The sequence below is a fragment of the Aedes aegypti genome, chromosome 3, assembly GCF_002204515.2.
Source record: "Aedes aegypti strain LVP_AGWG chromosome 3, AaegL5.0 Primary Assembly, whole genome shotgun sequence".
Classification (NCBI taxonomy): domain Eukaryota; kingdom Metazoa; phylum Arthropoda; class Insecta; order Diptera; family Culicidae; genus Aedes; species Aedes aegypti.
In genome coordinates, this window is record NC_035109.1 from 169,573,017 (window position 1) to 169,591,843 (window position 18,827).

The 18,827-nt window shown below is 36.4% G+C and overlaps 1 protein-coding gene across 11 annotated transcripts in view; it reads right to left on the minus strand.

Moving 5' to 3' along the window:
* Positions 1–2,125: 2,125 nt before the first annotated feature.
* Positions 2,126–18,827, minus strand: part of LOC5579939 (atrial natriuretic peptide receptor 1) — a 199,198-nt gene continuing 182,496 nt past the window's right edge. For all 11 annotated transcript variants that reach the window (XM_021850376.1, XM_021850373.1, XM_021850378.1 and 8 more), the window contains exons 16-17: positions 3,318–3,492; positions 2,126–3,244 (exon numbers count right to left, since the gene is read on the minus strand). In XM_021850376.1, coding sequence (XP_021706068.1) covers positions 2,706–3,244; positions 3,318–3,492 — 714 coding nt within the window. In that variant the 3' untranslated portion in view covers positions 2,126–2,705. The remainder of the gene's footprint in view (positions 3,245–3,317; positions 3,493–18,827) is intronic.

The window sequence follows — 18,827 nt, forward strand, 5'->3', positions numbered from 1 at the left end:
GTCTGCAGGATTTTTGTCTGGTTTTAAAATTGGTACAACCTTAGCATTTTTCCATTTGTTAGGAAAATATGCTAATTTAAAACATTTGTTAAATATATCAACTAAGAATGATAAGCTACTTTCTGGAAGTTTCTTGATGAGGATGTAGAAAATTCCATCATCGCCAGGAGCTTTAATATTTTTGATTTTTTTTAATAATAGTTCTCACTTCTTCCAAATCAGTCTCCCAGGCATTTTCGAAAACGTTCTCTTGATTTAGAATATTTTCGAAGTCCTGAGTAACTTGATTTTCTATTGGACTAGTAAGTCCTAAATTGAAATTGTGCGCGCATTCAAACTGTAATGCAAGTTTTTGAGCTTTTTCGCAATCAGTTAGTAATAATTTGATGTTCCTCTTTCAATGCCGGTATTGGTTTCAAAATTTTAGATAATTTCCAAAAGGGCTTAGAGCCAGGGTTCAATTGAAATTCTTTTTTTCAAAATTTTTGTTTCCTAACTGTGAAAAACGTTTCTTGATTTCTTTCTGCAAATCCTGCCATATGATTTTCATAGCAGGATCGCGAGTGAGTTGAAATTGACTTCTACTCACGTTTTTAAGACAGATCAAGAGTTTAAGATTATCGTCTAAGTGTGCATGTTACCTGGAAAGTACTTTGTAGAAGATTATATATTAGTTTCATTGCTTTAGGGGTAATTTGAATATGTCTATGAACATTTTTTTCTAACCATACTAAATTATGGAATATGGACATGCGATACGTGAAAGAATTTTCAAAATCGGTTGAGCTATTAGATATGAGATATGATTGAAATGTAAGGTACAACTGAAATTTGAGCGTAGAGTGTTAAGAAATGAAAAAAATCATTGAAAAATCTACTTTGTTGAACTCTTATTAAGTTTTTTTTTATGTTATTTGAAGTCTTTTCAATGTAGCCACATCATGCGGCATACTACTAGCTTTGTTTAAAAAATATAGCGAGGTCAAAAATCTGAATTTTTCAAATTTGAATTTTTGGCAACGAATTTGTTCTAGCTACTTTTCTGTACGTTGGCGAGTAGTGTATGGTCATTCAATACCTAATTAAAAATGCGCTTTCGTCTGGGGCAAACGCTCCCTTAGTGGATATAGCTCCAATAGTGGAGGTAGTGTGTTTTGACATGTTTCGCATAAATAATTGATTATGTGATATTTTCATATGATGTACGATGCGAAAATGATACAAGTAATCGAATAATATTCATAAAATTTAATCGTAAAGCTGTTTCAAACAATTATTTTGCTTAAAACTTTTGCTCCTTTGTATCTATAGTGGTGCATCAGTACCCATAGTGAAGGGTCCCATAAGAAATCAATGGATTGCGCCATTAAATAAACCTTCTTTAAACATACCTCCACTAAAGAAACAGTGTTCCTATTATTGGTGCAAGGATTTTTGCAGGGAAAAATCACATATTTCATGATTTTATCACCATGTTTTAGCAGTTTTCCCTTAGGTGCACCACTAATGGTACATTTGCCCTAAGCATGTATATAAAATAGAAAGCGTTGTGTTTGGATGGGCATCTAATTCTTCCGAAAGAGGTGCGCTTTGCATGAATAAAACCACATGATTTTTGAGTTGAAATCGAATTCTGGTTAACTTCTGCATTCACGAGTCCTATCGTGATGCAGGTGTAGCGCGCCCTATCTAGTGAACAAGGAGTCGTGAATTCGATTCTCACGGAGAAGACGTGTAACTTTTTCGTAAACTTCACATCAATTTGTCAATTTCATCCAATTTCGAAGTGAATGTAATGTTTAGTTTTACGATAGTTGTTCAATAACACACAAGTGGCTAGTATCCGGGAAGTCTGGCCACTTTAGTGTAGAAAAAAACATTCAACAATGTTATATATTACCATGTTTCGAAAAGTTACTATTTACGCACTGAAAATCTTTTAATGAAAAAATGATGAATCGAGCTTTTTACAACAAGGGTTGTTACAATCAATGTTACCCCGTTTTACATCGAAGGATTACTGTAACATAAATTAACGCCTAATACGTGTATCCCATTTCAAAGTTTATGAAACCTGAAAGTTGTTTGTGATATCGCTATGGAATAAATGTAACAACTAGACGAGTACTCATGCTTTAATTTATTCGATAGGTATTTTTCTATACAATTTAACATTTATGTATCTGAACCAGCATCTCGTTCACAATCTCACCAAGTAATTCGGTTATCATCTATGTTTCTTCAAGCTGCTCTTCAATTTCATTCCATACAACATTTGTCGATTTTGTTTGTCTCACATACGATGTTTTACTTTCTGAGGGAGTAGTACAAATTCTGATTGTATATAAAAACCTAAAAATCGTCACTAAATTCAGAGCTTACAAGTGTATCGTTACATGACTAAGCAATAGATCACAAATGTGTAGTAAGTACATAAACTTTCGAAGAATGATCTAGCATACTTTCATACAGATTTTGGTATATATCGTACTGACTTTAAAAAATCGATTACCGATCACGTGTGTGCCAATTCTGTTGTAAGAGGAGAGCCATTCTTATTGCCTGTTCCATTTCCTATTCTCAAGTTGTTCTTCATCTAATCTTGCTGATAAGGTACATGTTACGGTTGTGTATGTATTTTGCAACTCTTTATGATATAAAGTCTGTCGGTCTGCCGGTTTCTACTCTCGATGAAATGGTAAATATCAATTGATTTGTGTGAGCAAAGGTTGCGTCACGCTTCTAATCGTGTCCTCACCCCCAAGACTGCGTCGACCTTTAGAGTTCAGCATGTTCTTAGTGCTGCTCGATTTTATGAAATTGTATGAGACATTGTTGAGCTTTTTGTTAGGACCGCCAACGGCACTATTCAGACTGTACATGTTGCTGTTATTATTATTGTTAAGAATGCCGGTGGGTGGAGTTCCGTTCAGCAGTGCAAGCGGCCCACTTTCCAGAGTGTTGTTGTCAGAAAATTTGTTCGACTTGAAGCCAGTTTGCATCGGAACAGTTCTTTCCCCATTCAACCAGTAGGTCAGCATCTCGCCCTTGCCCTTCATTGGAACTAGACCACGCTCCGTCACTTCAAATGTGCCAAAAGTGTCCAGCAGAGTTTTCGTAGTATGACTGATGTGGATTTTAAGTGGTTCTCCATTGGACTCCATCCGTGAAGCCGTATTTACGGTGTCACCGAAGAGACAGTAACGAGGCATTTTCAATCCTACCACACCTGCTACACATGGACCTGCAAAGTACAAGAGGAAAAGTTTCAGTATAGGAGTTCACAACTGATAGTTATAATAACCATAGAAACTTACCACTGTGCAAACCTATTCGCAGTTTGAGCTGTTCGTTCGGTCTGTGCCGGATTGTGAATTTATGCACGGCGGCCAGCAGGGCGAGGGCCAGCCGAGAGATTTCCCTAGCGTGAAGATTTCCGTTGCGAACGGGCAATCCGGACACAACCATGTAAGCGTCACCTATGGTTTCAACCTGAAAAATGAAGAGTTTTCATAACTAATTAGATATCGCTGTTACAAAATATTACAAAGAGCTTACTTAGAGAAATTCAAAATTGCCATTTAAAGATTATTTAAACATGGAATTTTAGTTAAATTTTCAAAAATGTATGAAAATCGCTAAATCTATTTACCTACTCATATTTCTCACCGGCAAAATTCTTTTAAAATGGCTTACGCAATTCAATTCAGTTTTCAATTCAATGGTGATTGAAATGCTATTAAGGGGGCAGGATCCGTCATTGATTTCGGAATTTTCAAAAGCAGTTTTTTCGTTTAAAATCAAGAAAATTTACAGGAAAATATATTCACTGTATTCTATTCTTCAGCCTAAACACATTGAACACACTTTCATCGAATACTTTAAGTTTTGAACAGAAAAACTGCTTCCGAAGTTTCGAAGATGACGATGATTACGACGACGGAGCGTTGAAATAAGTAATTTTTGCGTCTGAAATTATAGATATTGATTTGAATATTGGAAATGAATATTTGCTGCCCAAGTAACCAATAAGCCGTAAAAATCGGCGTCATATCAGTTATATAGTCGATTTAAAGGCATGGCCAACAGGGCTTATTGGAACTATATCGTGCTTAAGAAGCCACTTTTGGCGAATTATTCGCCTGATAAACGGCCTACTCGTTCTAAGTCTCTGAAGTGAAAAATGTCAAAAAAATTATAGCACGTGGGTGGAGGAAAAAGGAAAAAAAAAGTTTGTTTATCTCATGTACTTTTCTTTCTATTTCTGTCTCATCCAAGTTGTATTTTTTTTTTTGGTTGAATGACTGCGGCCCGAACTAATGTTCTCCCATCTTCTACTATCTGATGATTCCGGCCACATTCCCATCTGCTCCATCGTTGCTCTTCTGATTTAACCTGCTCAGAATCGTACATAAAGCAAAACATTATGGATTCTGGGTGACGGCATACATTGCATGTAGTTGAATTTTGGCGAAAACCAAAACAAAAATTGCAAAAACAAATTTAATACCATAATTTCTACATATACATTCCTTGGAAAACCCCCTGAGAGCATTCAAAATCAACGTATTACGGGCGGTCTCCGGGTCGGTTGGAATGCGAGAGTTTCACACTTTTTCCTTCATTAATTTCGTTAATTTCATTCAGATAATCACTAACCACCCGTTAATCCGGAGACCATATCTGGATTGCGAGAATTGCGATCAGGATCACGGCACCACGTATTTTATTTTAATCATTCGTAATAACAATTTTGTTGCTATTCAACACTGCTTCGAATTTTGTCATTCTTGACAAATTACATCATCGTTCGTGATTTGTTTTGAACGAAGCCAAATTTGATTCGGGTGGCATAAACGTCATGTACACCAGCCTCTTAAGGTGAAGATGAATCGAAGCCAAACTTCAAATTTTCAAGAGCACGGATCTGGAGAACCAAACACCCATTTGAGCTGAAAACTTAATCGATTGGTCACCACCAGCTAGTGATCAATCGATTAAGTTTTCAGCCTGAACAGATGTTCGGTTCTCCAGATTCGTGCTCTTGAAAATTTGTGGTTTGGCTGCGATTTATCTTCACCTTAACAGCATTGACAGCCTTTGTATGCTGTTTGCAGGTACAAGGCTTACAAGCACTGTGGAATAGCGTTATATACCCATATATGGCTTGTTTCAGTGCCCGAAGGTCACAGTGCCTAAAAGCACTTATTTTATTTTATTTTATTTAAAGCCTGTTGGCTCTGAAAATCTGTTAAGCGGCCCATATACCGCTTATAACAGTGCTTAATGGTTACCTGGTTCGACGTGAAAATTACAGTCATGTCTCCTATCACACACTGCCACCCACTTTCCACCCATGGCATTTTCTCATCCGTTACTTATGGAATGAAGCTGATTTTATGTTCGTGGGTAACACATAATTAGGGACAATGGAAATTCGCGGCAAAATTCTTGAAATTTCGCGGATGTCTTAGGCGATAAAACCGAAATTTCGCGGCTTTGTCGCGGTCGAAAAAGTTTTGATCAAATTTCATATTAAAATGCATGATTTCAGTGAAAGTATTTTTTGAATATGTAGACTTAGCTGTGTTTTAGTAATTTTAATTTTACAGATTAAGATAATAAGTTTATTACCAGAGTGTCAATTTAAAATTTAGAACAAAACAAGCAAACCTGAAGAGGTCCAAGTAAAAACTAAATGGTACGAAAATTGTTGGTGGAACCTTGATTTCAAAATAAATTAACGATTTTATAGGATAAAAACTGATATTTACTGTGATTTTCATATGAATTAGTCAAATTTAAGAAAATTCGCGGCATTTCGCAGGATTTCCTGAATTTCGAGCCCAAGGCCAAATTTCGTGGATTTCACGGCTTCCGCGAAATTGCGAATTTCCATTGTCCCTACACATAATATATACTGCTTCGCGTTGGGAAATGGGTTCATCAACGTACGAAGTTCGATTTTTGACCAACTTAGACGTGTCGCAACTCGTGTTTTAATTGTGCGCATGATGCACACGGTAGAGGGCATAGATGCACCACAGACAAACAGACGTAAAACTTGGAACAAATTTCTTTAAAATCCATCGCCCAATTTACACCATCATCATCTGGTGAGCATGTTGCACGAAATACTTTTTTTTTTTTTAATTTCTTTATTAGTATCATTCCAAACATTACATTCATTTCTTATATCTACAGTTGTGTTCAGAATAATAGTAGTGAAAGCCGATTTTCATACAAAATGCTCAACTTTGGCATGCTGTAACTTTGTTTCTATACGAGCAATCGGCATGAAATTTTGGCAGTGAACTACAAATATGCTGAAATTCATTATCACAAAATTTTAAAATTTTCACACTACCGGCTAAAAAGTTAAGCACCAGGTGAAATCGCTCAAAATAATAGTAGTTTTTCTTTTGTAAATTTTTGTTCAGCAACAATTTAGTAAAAAATTGTATTGTCTATACATTTAAAGCTTGGGTGAAAATGGTTGAAACGATGTGTAAAGAAAAATTCTAAAATTCAAAATACAGCAGATATTTAAATTATTAAAACTACTATTATTTTGAGCGATTTCACCTGGTGCTTAACTTTTTAGCCGGCAGTGTGAAAATTTTAAAATTTTTTGATAATGAAATTGAGCATATTTGTAGTTCACTGCCAAAATTTCATGCCGATTGCTCATATAGAAACAAAGTTACAGCATGCCAAAGTTGAGCATTTTGTATGAAAATCGGCTTTCACTACTATTATTCTGAACACAACTGTAGGTGTTCTGTGTTATTTGACAACACTATCATCCTAATTTGGTAAAACAAATTTAAGATTTAATTAACATTTTGTTAACAACATATTACATTTCATTTGCCGTAGCAGTTCAGTTATTTTTTACAGGTGAGTTGATTTCACCTGCTTATAAGAGAAAAAAAAAAATGTTTTTAATATACTTAACCTAATTTAACCTAAACATATAACGCATTAATCGTGGCAATAGAAGATTGTAACGATTTTTGCCTGAAATTATTAATGATTGTATTTGACATTTGTTCCAATGTATCGACATTGGATATTCTATGTAACTCATTGGTACTATACCAGGGAGGAAGCCTCAGAATCATTTTCAAAATTTTATTTTGAATTCTCTGCAGAGCTTTCTTCCTGGTATTACAACAGCTAGTCCATATTGGTACAGCATACAACATGGCTGGCCTGAAAATTTGTTTGAATATCAACAGCTTGTTCTTAAGACAAAGTTTTGATTTTCTATTAATAAGGGGATAGAGACATTTTACATATTTATTACATTTGGCTTGAATGCCCTCAATGTGATTTTTGAAAGTTAAATTCTTATCTAGCATGAGCCCTAGGTACTTAACTTCATCTGACCAATTTATTGGAACCCCTCTCATCGTGACAACATGTCTACTTGAAGGTTTCAAATAAAGAGCTTTTGGTTTATGTGGGAATATTATTAGTTGAGTTTTGGAAGCATTAGGAGAAATCTTCCATTTTTGCAAGTATGAAAAAAAAATATCCAAACTTTTTTGCAATCGACTACAGATGACACGCAGGCTTCGTCCTTTGGCGGAGAGGCCTGTGTCATCCGCAAACAAAGATTTTTGACATCCCTGAGGTAGCTCAGGTAAGTCAGATGTGAAAATATTGTATAATATTGGTCCCAAAATGCTGCCTTGAGGAACACCAGCTCTTACAGGAAGTCTTTCAGATCTGGAGTTCTGATAATTAACCTGAAGTGTACGATTTGACAGATAACTTTGAATTATTCTAACAATGTATGTTGGAAAATTAAAGTTTTTTAATTTTACAATCAAACCTTCATGCCAAACACTGTCGAATGCTTTTTCTACGTCTAGAAGAGCAAGACCAGTAGAATAGCCTCCGGATTTGTTGGAACGGATCAAATTTGTTACACGTAAAAGTTGATGAGTGGTCGAATGTCCATGGCGGAATCCGAACTGTTCATTGGCAAAAATTGAATTTTCGTTGATGTGGGCCATCATTCTGTTCAAAATAACCTTTTCGAAAAGTTTACTTATGGAGGAAAGCAAACTGATTGGACGATAGCTAGAAGCTTCTGCAGGATTTTTGTCTGGTTTTAAAATTGGAACAACCTTAGCATTTTTCCATTTGTCAGGAAAATATGCTAATTGAAAACATTTGTTAAATATATCAACTAAAAATGATAAGCTACTTTCTGGAAGTTTCTTGATGAGGATGTAGAAAATTCCATCATCGCCAGGAGCTTTCATGTTTTTGATTTTTTTAATAATAGTTCTCACTTCTTCCAAATCAGTCTCCCAGGCATTTTCGAAAACGTTCTCTTGATTGAGAATATTTTCGAACTCCTGAGTAACTTGATTTTCAATTGGACTAGTAAGTCTTAAATTAAAATTGTGCGCACTTTCAAACTGCATAGCAAGTTTTTGAGCTTTTTCGCAATTAGTTAGTAATAATTTGTTTTCCTCTTTCAATGCCGGTATTGGCTTCTGAGGTTTTTTCAAGATTTTCGATAATTTCCAAAAGGGCTTAGAGCCAGGGTCCAATTGAGAAATTTTATTTTCAAAATTTTTGTTTCTTAATTGAGCAAAACATTTCTTGATTTCTGCAAATCCTGCCATATAATTTTCATAGCAGGATCGCGAGTGCGTTGTAATTGCCTTCTCTTCACGTTTTTAAGACGGATCAAGAGTTTAAGATCATCGTCTATAATCACGGATTCAAATTTTACTTCACATTTTGGAATTGCAATGCTCCGGGCTTCAACAATGGAATTTGTTAAAGTTTCAAGAGCATTGTCAATATCAAGTTTAGTTTCTAAAGAAATGTTAACATCAAGATTGGAGTCAACATACGTTTTATATATATTCCAGTCGGCTCGTAAATAATTGAAAGTGGAGCTGATAGGATTGAGAATCGCTTCTTGGGATATTTGAAATGTAACAGGGACATGATCAGAATCAAAATCAGCATGAGTAATCAGTTGGCTACAAAGATGACTAGAGTCGGTTAAGACCAAATCAATCGTAGATGGATTTCTAGAAGAGGAAAAACATGTGGGGCTATCAGGGTATTGAATATATCCTGAATATATCCTGAAATATCCTGAAGAGCACTCATCAAATAAAATTCTGCCGTTGGAATTACTTTGAGAATTATTCCATGATCGATGTTTGGCATTAAAGTCACCAATGACAAAAAATTTTGACTTATTGCGAGTCAATTTACGCAAGTCAGTTTGGAGCAAATTAACTTGCTGCCCAGAGCATTGAAAAGGCAAATAGGCAGCTATGAAAGTATATTTACCAAACTGTGTTTCAACAGAAACACCTAAAGTTTCAAAAACTTTAGTTTCAAATGACGAAAATAGTTGATGTTTTATACGCCTATGAAAGATGATTGCAACTCCCCCACATGCCACATCAAGTCGATCATTACGATAAACAAAAAAGTTAGGATCTCTTTTGAGTTTAGATCCAGGTTTTAAATACGTTTCGGTAATAACTGCTATATGCACGTTATTAACCGTAAGAAAATTAAATAGCTCGTCCTCTTTACCATTCAGAGAACGAGCATTCCAATTTAAAATATTTAAAATATTATTTGGATCCATTAGAAAAACGTAATCCAATAACAATTTGATTTGTAAATTTTACACCTACTTGGACTGCTTCAGTCATAGTGGTGGCTTTGAACATTGCATCAATCATTAGATTCAATTGTTCAGTTAGAAAATTAAAATCAGAGGCAGACATATCATGTGATTTCCCATTGGAATTTCCGGTAGACGAAGAAGCGGAGTTACCTGTGGCGGTAGGGTTTTTTCCATTTGATTTGAAACAAGTAGAATGGGTACCCATGGATCGAACAGGGGAGGAGTTCGAATTTCCTGCTACGATATCGGCAAAGGATTTACCGTGGGTAGATACATTCGAAATAGAAAGATTCGAACGGCTACCCGACGGAATAAAATTAGTTTGTGAATGAGCATGATTATGATCTTCCTGATGGGTATGATTCATGATCAAGCGATCGTTAACTGAAAAATGAGCATTGTTCGATACTCTACCAGGCAAATTCCGGAAACGACCGTTATCGTAACGGATATTATCTTTCATCTGCCTGGCACGAGCCTCAATGACCTTTTTGCGTGAAGGACAATTCCAAAAATTGGACTTATGGTTAGCCCCGCAATTACAACATATGAATTTGGTGGTATCTTCCTTCACTGGACAGACGTCTTTGGCGTGAGAAGAACCTCCGCAAATCATGCATTTAGCATCCATGCGACAATTTTTTGTACCATGACCCCACTTTTGGCACCGACGGCACTGAGTGGGGTTCTGGTAATTTCCTCCAGGTTTCTGGAAATGTTCCCATGTCACACGGACATCAAACAAAAGTTTTGCTTTATCTAAGGCTTTAATATTATTTAGTTCTTTTTTGTTAAAGTGAACTAAATAAAATTCTTGAGAAAGCCCTTTCCGAACAATGCCAGATTGGGTTCTCTTTTTCATAATGATTACTTGGACTGGGGAAAATCCAAGTAAATGATTTATTCCATTTTTGATCTCTTCAGGTGATTTATAGTCACTTGAGAGACCTTTCAAGACAACTTTGAACAAACGTTCAGTTTTGTCGTCATAAGTAAAAAATTTGTGCTTCTTCTCTTCAAGATGTTTGAGAAGAAGCTCACGATCTTTAAGAGTTTTCGGCAAAACGCGACAGTCTCCTTTCTTTGCGATTTGGAAGGAAACCTTGATTCCCCTAATGGAGTTCAAGATCTCCTGCCTAAATCCCCCAAATTCGGAACAACTGACCACGATAGGCGGCACTCTTTGCTTCCTCACTTGAATCAAAGAGCCTGGGCTAGAGGCTGCTTCGATTTGGTGTTCGGAAAATTTGTCTAAAGCATCGAACTGATTGCTCATTTCGATACAATTATTCATTTCACCCTTGGAAGAAACTTCGCATTCCGGGGAAGTGTCCTTTCTTCCATTCTTGCCACGTGTAGTGACAGTTTTAAAACCCACTTTTTTGGAAGGAAGTAGTGAATTCAGAGATTCACCCTTCCTTTTGTTTGTTGTTGATACCATGTTTAATTAATAAACGAAAGAAGACGTGACCTTCGAAAGGTTTTTTCCCTAGACGGTGTCCAAGAAGGATTACCACCGCTAGCTTTCGCCAACGGGTCCAACGAAAAATCGAAGGCACGGGTCCAAACAAGGATCGTAAAGGGGTCAATAGTAGAAAAAATAGTACTGAAAAGTACTGTTTTAGTAGCACTGAAAAGTACCGTTTTTAATTTTAGCACTGAAAAGTACTGTTTTTGTAGCACTGAAAAGTACTGTTTTATTGCTTTAGGTAGTTTTTAAGAAAACTTCCAAGAGCAGAGAGAATTCGTGTACGCACAGCACGAAGGTACGATGCGCACTGTTGCACGAAATACTATTTCGTGCCACAATATGGCGGTAGTGTGAAACGTCAAACACGAAGAAAAACTATACGTGCGCCTCTGGTTGTGAGATTTGTAACATAGCGTATTAGAAACGATTGTTGAATGAGTGGTCGATGGAAATTTCGTCAGTGTTACGTCTGTTTGTTTGTGGATGCACACTAGACTGGCCCAGCACAGTATGGGAGAAAAATTAAGTTGTATAATTCCACGGGGAACCCCCTAGGATTATTTCTTAGGGTTAGAGGAAGATTTCCTGATAATTTCAGCTCATTTGGTCGTTCCATGAGCTGGCGCAATTGAATTGAAGTTAATATGGGATTTTTAGCTCACACATATGGGAAACAGCACATCATCTCCTATTTGGCTCAGGAAAATTGTTGATCGCGTTCAATTGAACCCAGAATGTCAAAAACACTACTTGATACCATAGCGAACAATATTGTAGAAGGTTGTATGATGATTAAAATTGAGAAAGTTGATGTTTTAACTATCTGAAGTAGATTTGCAATAATGCTTGGTATTTCTTCAACATAGCTGGGTGGTAGCCACTAAGCGCATCATAGCCACCCATGACGCTGGGCGAGTTGCGGTACAAGGTGCATGCATATATGTGACTGTACGAGAGTGCTGATCTAAGCCTAATTTTCAACTACTGAAAGGTTAATTTAAATGAGCTTAAAACCAGATACAACCTTCTGCAACTATGTTCATTAGGGTATGAACTAGTAAATTTGTCATTCTGGGCTCAATTGAACGCGATTTACTAGTCTACGACACGAAATAATGGCATAGGGTCAATGTTCAATATATTTGAAACAAATATTCCAGCTGGGGGAGCAACCAAATGAGTTGAAATTTTGAGAGAGCTTTTTTCTTACCCTAAGGCACATATCTAAGGGGTGCCCCGTTGAGTTTTTCAACTTTTTTGTTTAAGGGCCAGTCTAATGCACACTATAGCGAAGCGAGTTACGACGCGGCAAAGATAGTCAAAAATTAAACTCCGCACGTTGGTTAACCCATTTTTGAACGCGAAGCAGTATAAACTTATTGCCTGCCGAATTTAACTTCAATCTATTGAAGTCAGAGGGGAGCCTTGACCCCCGGTCGACGAAAAATACATCAACTGGTTTGCAACAAAAAATCATTCATCATTTAAATTTTTCAAAAATTGTCCTTATATAAAGTTGTGTCTTGATGAACTTTTTGGTTAACTCTTTGAATTTAATTAAAAATCAGATTTTGCAAAAGAAGAAATCATTCACAATTTCGATCTTGTCCTTCCTAATGCATTGGACGATAAAAGCCGTCATTGAAGTAATACTTGTGTTTGAATTATTGAAAAAAATATTTTCAGCATTTATATTTATAAAACTATTTGGTTATGATAGATCTTGAAGAATTTTTAGAGTTCACCTTACAATCAGGTTTCTTTCAAAAATCAAACCAGCAATCATTCGAATATGTTACATAGGTATAAATAACCGACTTGACGGGGGGTGCACGGCCTCTTTTCGTTAAAGGTAAAAGTCGCATAGGTTTTTACATAACTCTGCAATGCTTGTTTCGATAATATTTGTGAACCGATTATAGTAGCGCACTTTCATACAGAGGTAACTTAAATCCTGAAAAGTGTCCCAAATTGATTGATCAACTTTATTTGATACCCTATGTCACTTTCATGGGAAAAGAGTGAACGTTATTAAAATTCTTCGGTATATTGCCAAAATGGCGTTCTTTACCCAACCACATAGATTTCGAATAAAATACAGAGATATAAAAGGATGCTAACAGCAGGAAACAAGTTTACCTTTTCAATGGATTACCTGCTTTGCTCTTGCCCATAGTTGATCAGTAGAAGTTTTCTCGTTTCATTTTGTATGGGGAAAGGCATCTAACTTCAAATATCTCGTAAATGAAAGCATTAATCGAAAAAAATATTTGGTAGGCGTGATAGCCATCAGCATTGCGCACAACCGGCACCAAATATTTTTTCGAAAATAGTTCCCAATTTTGAGAAATATTTCGTTAGATGCATTTCGCCATACAAATATTTTTGGCGTAACCTTTTAGCGATTTTTCGTAAGTGCACAAGATTAAAGGATTAAACACTATTAACGCAATCCGATACTATTTCACCGTGCTACGCGAACGAGGCGCGGCATATTTGATCCTGACCTCCACGCCCGCCCCCACAGGAGCAAGCGTCAAGGTCGAAGGATCAAACAGAACTCGCTGAATTGGTTGAATTCAGGTGTTGGAAAAATAAATCCAGCCTCTTAAAGCCAAAAACTATTTCACGTTTGAAAATAAGGATTATAATTGATTAGTATATCAGTAAAGAGTGATTCATTTTTTCACAAACCTCTAAAAAGGTTGAGAAAGTATGCCAGTTCTAAACATAGTGGTTCCTTATTTCGTCAATAAAGTAAAGTTTCACATTTTAAATGATTTTTAACGTTTTAACGTGTATTTGTAATGTTACTACTAATACACGCGAAAAATAAAACAAAATAAAATAAAAATTAAAATGGGGCACCACTATGACTGTTCCGTACGGAACGATCCGTAAACATGTGCGACTCAAAGTGCATCCGAATGTTGCCCCTTCTCAACCCACCCTGACTACGCCACTGAGTGCAGGAGTATCAACAGTGAGCGTGAGTCAATGCACTATGGTCCAGGAATCAGTTTCACGCGGAAAGATGCATTTTGAGCTTTAGAATGAAACATTAGACAAAAACGGTCTTCTACAAAGTTGTTTGTATTAGTAAGGTCCTTTGTTTGGTGTTATTTAAAATTAGGGTGGACCACATTTTCATAGAAATTGTGTAACTAACTTTCTTATTTGTAGAAATTATACTATACATGCTTCAGCAAAGTTGTAGACCATTCAATTTCAAGCAACTTTGCCAAAAAAAGTTTTTTTATATCTCTTAAATTGACCGATTTAGAGCTATTTTACTACGGTGACATAGGGTGGTCCGAACAAAATTGGTTTTCTGGCTCTAGAGTTTTCAATTCAAATTTCTCATCAAAGTAGTCTATGAAACACTTTTAGAGCTTTGGAAAATGCGTAGTTTGGTGAGTGAAGAAACTCGCTATCTCTTTCCGTTTGGGAGTTATTATTGGTCTTCTCTCAAAAACATGCCTACTTCGATTGTGAATATTTCTGATTGGGGCAAACATAAAAAATATCTTTTGAAGGCATTTAAAAGACAAAAAAAATTGTAAATTATATAAAAAAATTACAGATGTGTTATTTTTGTAACTCTAATAAAACACCTTGAAAATCAAATATTTTTTATCACAAAAACTTTAATAACTTTTGAACTAAAATAGATATCAGCAATATTTTTGCATGAATTTGCGTTTTGTTAAGTTCTAAAAGTCGTTCATAGACGACTTTGACGAGAAACTAATATTAAAAACACTAGAATTGAAAAACTGATTTTTGTTGGACCACCCTTTGATGATTAGGAAAAAATGCTCTAGATTGGTCAAATTTTGAGCTACACAAAAACTTTTTTTGGCAAAGTTGGTCAAAATTCCAAGTTCTACCGCTTTGCCTAAGAGTATATACCAGTATTTTTGCAAATAAAAAAGTTGATTATATGATTTGTGTGAAATTGTAGACCACCCTAGTTTTGAATGACTCAGTATGAAAGCCTACATTTTTATAAACAATTTTGTAGAAGATCATTTTTGTCTAAAATTTTATTTTCATGCTCAAAATGCAAAATAATAAAGAAATACATACTATGAAAATCTTCAAAATAGTTTTAAAGCCCTATCTTTCTTATTTCAGATTTCTCGTCAAAGCGGTCTATGAACGACTTTTAGAACTTAACAAAACGCAAATTTTCATGCAAAAAGATTGATGATATCTTTTTTAGTTCAAAAGTTATTATAGTTTTTCTGCTTAAAATCATTTGTTTTTAGGGCATTTTATTAGAGTTACAAAAATAACACATTTGTAATTTTTTGATATAATATACAATTTTATTTTGTCTTTTGAATGCCGTCAAAAGATATTTTTTATGTTTGCCCCAATCAAAAATATTCACAATCAAAGTAGGCATGTTTTTGAGAGAAAAACAACAATAACTCCCAAACGGAAAGAGATAACGAGTTTCTTCACTCACCAAACTACGCATTTTCCAAAGTTCTAAAAGTGTTTCATAGACTACTTTGATGAGAAATTTGAATTGAAAACTCTAGAGCCAGAAAACCAATTTTGTTCGGACCACCCTATGTCACCGTAGTAAAATAGCTCTAAATCGGTCAATTTAAGAGATATAAAAAAACTTTTTTTGGCAAAGTTGCTTAAAATTGAATGGTCTACAACTTTGCTGAAGCATGTATAGTATAATTTCTACAAATAAGAAAGTTAGTTACACAATTTCTATGAAAATGTGGTCCACCCTAATTTTAAATAACACCAAACAAAGGACCTTACTAATACAAACAACTTTGTAGAAGACCGTTTTTGTCTAATGTTTCATTCCAAAGCTCAAAATTCATCTTTCCGCGTAAAACTGATTCCTGGACCACTGTGCAATATGATGGATTTTACTAAGGTGGCGCAGATCATTGATGCGTGCCACTAGTTCTCTCTTTCATTCTCCCGCTGTTCTTATGCAGCGCACGTCCCTCCTTTTCTGCCGCATGGTAGTTTAATTCATCTCCTTTGAGTTTCTCTGAATGGTATGCAATGACTTTTTCATCCCCATTATGCACCTGCGTTAGAACCCCTGCGATAGCGTTATCGCTTGCATCCGTTTGGACTGCGAATGTGAGTAAGAAGTTTGGGTTGGTCATCACTGGGGCAGATATAAGCTTCTCCTTGATGACCTGAAATGCATTTTCGGCTGCCGCGTTCCATTGCACCCTCTTTGGCTTATTTTTTAATAAGTCAGTGAGAGGTGCCGTGATTTCGCTGTAGTTTGCGATAAACCTACGGTAATAATTGATCATACCGAGGAATCGACGAAGCTGCCTTACCGAATTAGGAACCTGATATCCAAGAATCGCTTGCACGCGTCGTAGCCCGTCTTGGGACAAAATGTACCCAAGATACGGCAATTCTTGGCAGAAAAATTTGGATTTCGTGATGTTAATGCATAAATTGGCTTCCCTCAATCGCTTCGCAAGGTCTCTCAGCTTTTCCATGTGCTCTTCAAATGTTTGGCTTACAATCACAATATCGTCCAAATAAACGAATATTGCAGGTTCAAGGGCACCGTGACTCAGTACACGATCCATCAATTTGCTCAGAGTAGCGGGACTGTTTACTAACCAAAACGGAAGTCGAGTGAGTTGAAATAGTCCTCTACCTGGAATTGAGAAAGCTGTGTACTTCCTCGAGTCTGGGCTTAAAGGAATTTGTAAAAAGGCCTGGGACAAGTCAATGGTGGTAAGATATCTTACTGTACCTAATTGACTTAAAATCCTGTTCTGGTGCGGTAATGGGTAGGCATCTCCTTTGGTTCGCTCGTTTAGTTTTCTTGCATCCAAGCAGAGTCTAACTTCTTCGGAATCTCTTTTCTTGACTGGGACTACTGGTAGAGCCCAAACTGAATTGGATTCTTCCACTATCCCGTCTCTAATCATATTATCTAGAGCTGTATGAATTTTTCTTTGGATTTCGGGACTCCATGGGTAGGGATTTTTCCTGACTGGATCGGCTGCTTTAAATTCCACTTTCATCTCTATTCTATGCTCTATCAAGCTAGTTTTCCCGAAATTCCCTGGCTCTGCTACTTAAAATTCCTTCTTTATATTTTCTAACTGTTCTTTTTGCTGTTCTGTCAGATCATCCTCTATTTCTGCCTCATTTCTAACTCCATCGTCAAGGATTGCGATGGAATGATTTTGTTTTGTGGGTTTTATGCCAAACTTTTGCCAGAAATCGTATCCTAGTACACACCTACGGTTAAGTTTCGGAGCGACGATCACAGTTGAAATTTTTGTTATTCCGTTAAACGTTATTGGAATGTCTGTACATCTGAGGACTTCCATATCGTTACCCGCTGATGTTTTTAAAGTGACAGTAGAAGGTACGAGTTTCAAGTTTAGTTTGTTAATTATTTTCTTGGCTCCGATGCCTAAAACTGTCCGTGCAGCACCACTGTCCAAAAGACCAATAAGTTCAATCCCCATTAAACTGATTCTCGTAAAGGGTCTAGCGTCCCCACTAAGCTTGACGAGCAAACTGGCAATCTCTTCCTGCTTATTGGTTTGACCATTGACTCTCGAGTAACCTAATTCTTGGAGAAAGACTGTTGGATCTTTAGACACTATAGCGTGAGGACTTTCGGAGTTACCAAGACTGCTCTGCCTCATTGAGCAGTCTTTTTGAGGTTTTTTGACTGACATTATGGGCAAAACTGCGTGGAGAAGCCTAAGAATCCACATTTCTCACAGAAATCATGTTTTTCTTCAGGACAGTCTCGGAAACTGTGTCCTTCTTCGTGACAATTCAAGCATACACCACGCTTATCAGGAATGTACGCCTTAACAATCCTTTGTAGAGCGCTAGTCTCACTAGTAGAAGGTTTCGGTTCGGATTGTCTCTTATTTTCCGTTTGATTATTTCCCTGACTTGTTTTAAAATTTGGCTTCTGTTAAAAATTTTGCTGATTATTTACTTCTTCTTTCCTATGTTTTGTGGGTTCATATTGATTATTGGGCTTTTTGTAATTCGGGTTGAAATTTCGTCCCTGATATCCTCCTTTAAATCCCTGTTGAAATTTATTTTCTCGTTCATTTCTTGGCCGGTACTGTGACTTTTGACTAATCTCTTCTATTTCAGGTTTAGCTCTCTCAAACCTACTCTCTTTTCTAGTGTAAACTTGCCAATTGATTGAGTCAAACTTTTTACCAAACTCCCTCATTCAAGGAATGGAATTTACGTTAGCGGCCAACATCGCTGTTCTACAATCCACCCTCGTATTCCGAAATAGGACATCAAACTTCCTCGCATCGTCCCACTGTCGAGACATGCTTCGAAAAATTCGAACCATATCGAGATAATAGTCCTGGAATTTCTCCCTTGGACCTTGTCTACGCGCATTTGCTAGCCGTTCGTACTGGTAGTCAATGTCTACAGGTAAAAACTCACTCTTAAGCTCGCTTACCAAATTTTTCCATGTTTGCAATTCGTTATTTCCATTAACCTCCATAAACCACGATCTAGCCTTACGTGTAAAAAGGTGGTACAAACAGTTCTGTCTCCGTAAAACCTTCCGACCTTGCATTAAATTCGACTTCTTTGAGAAACTCATTCAACCTTCTCCCGTTATCCATACCATCGTATCTAACCGACCATTTATGCAATGGTAACCGA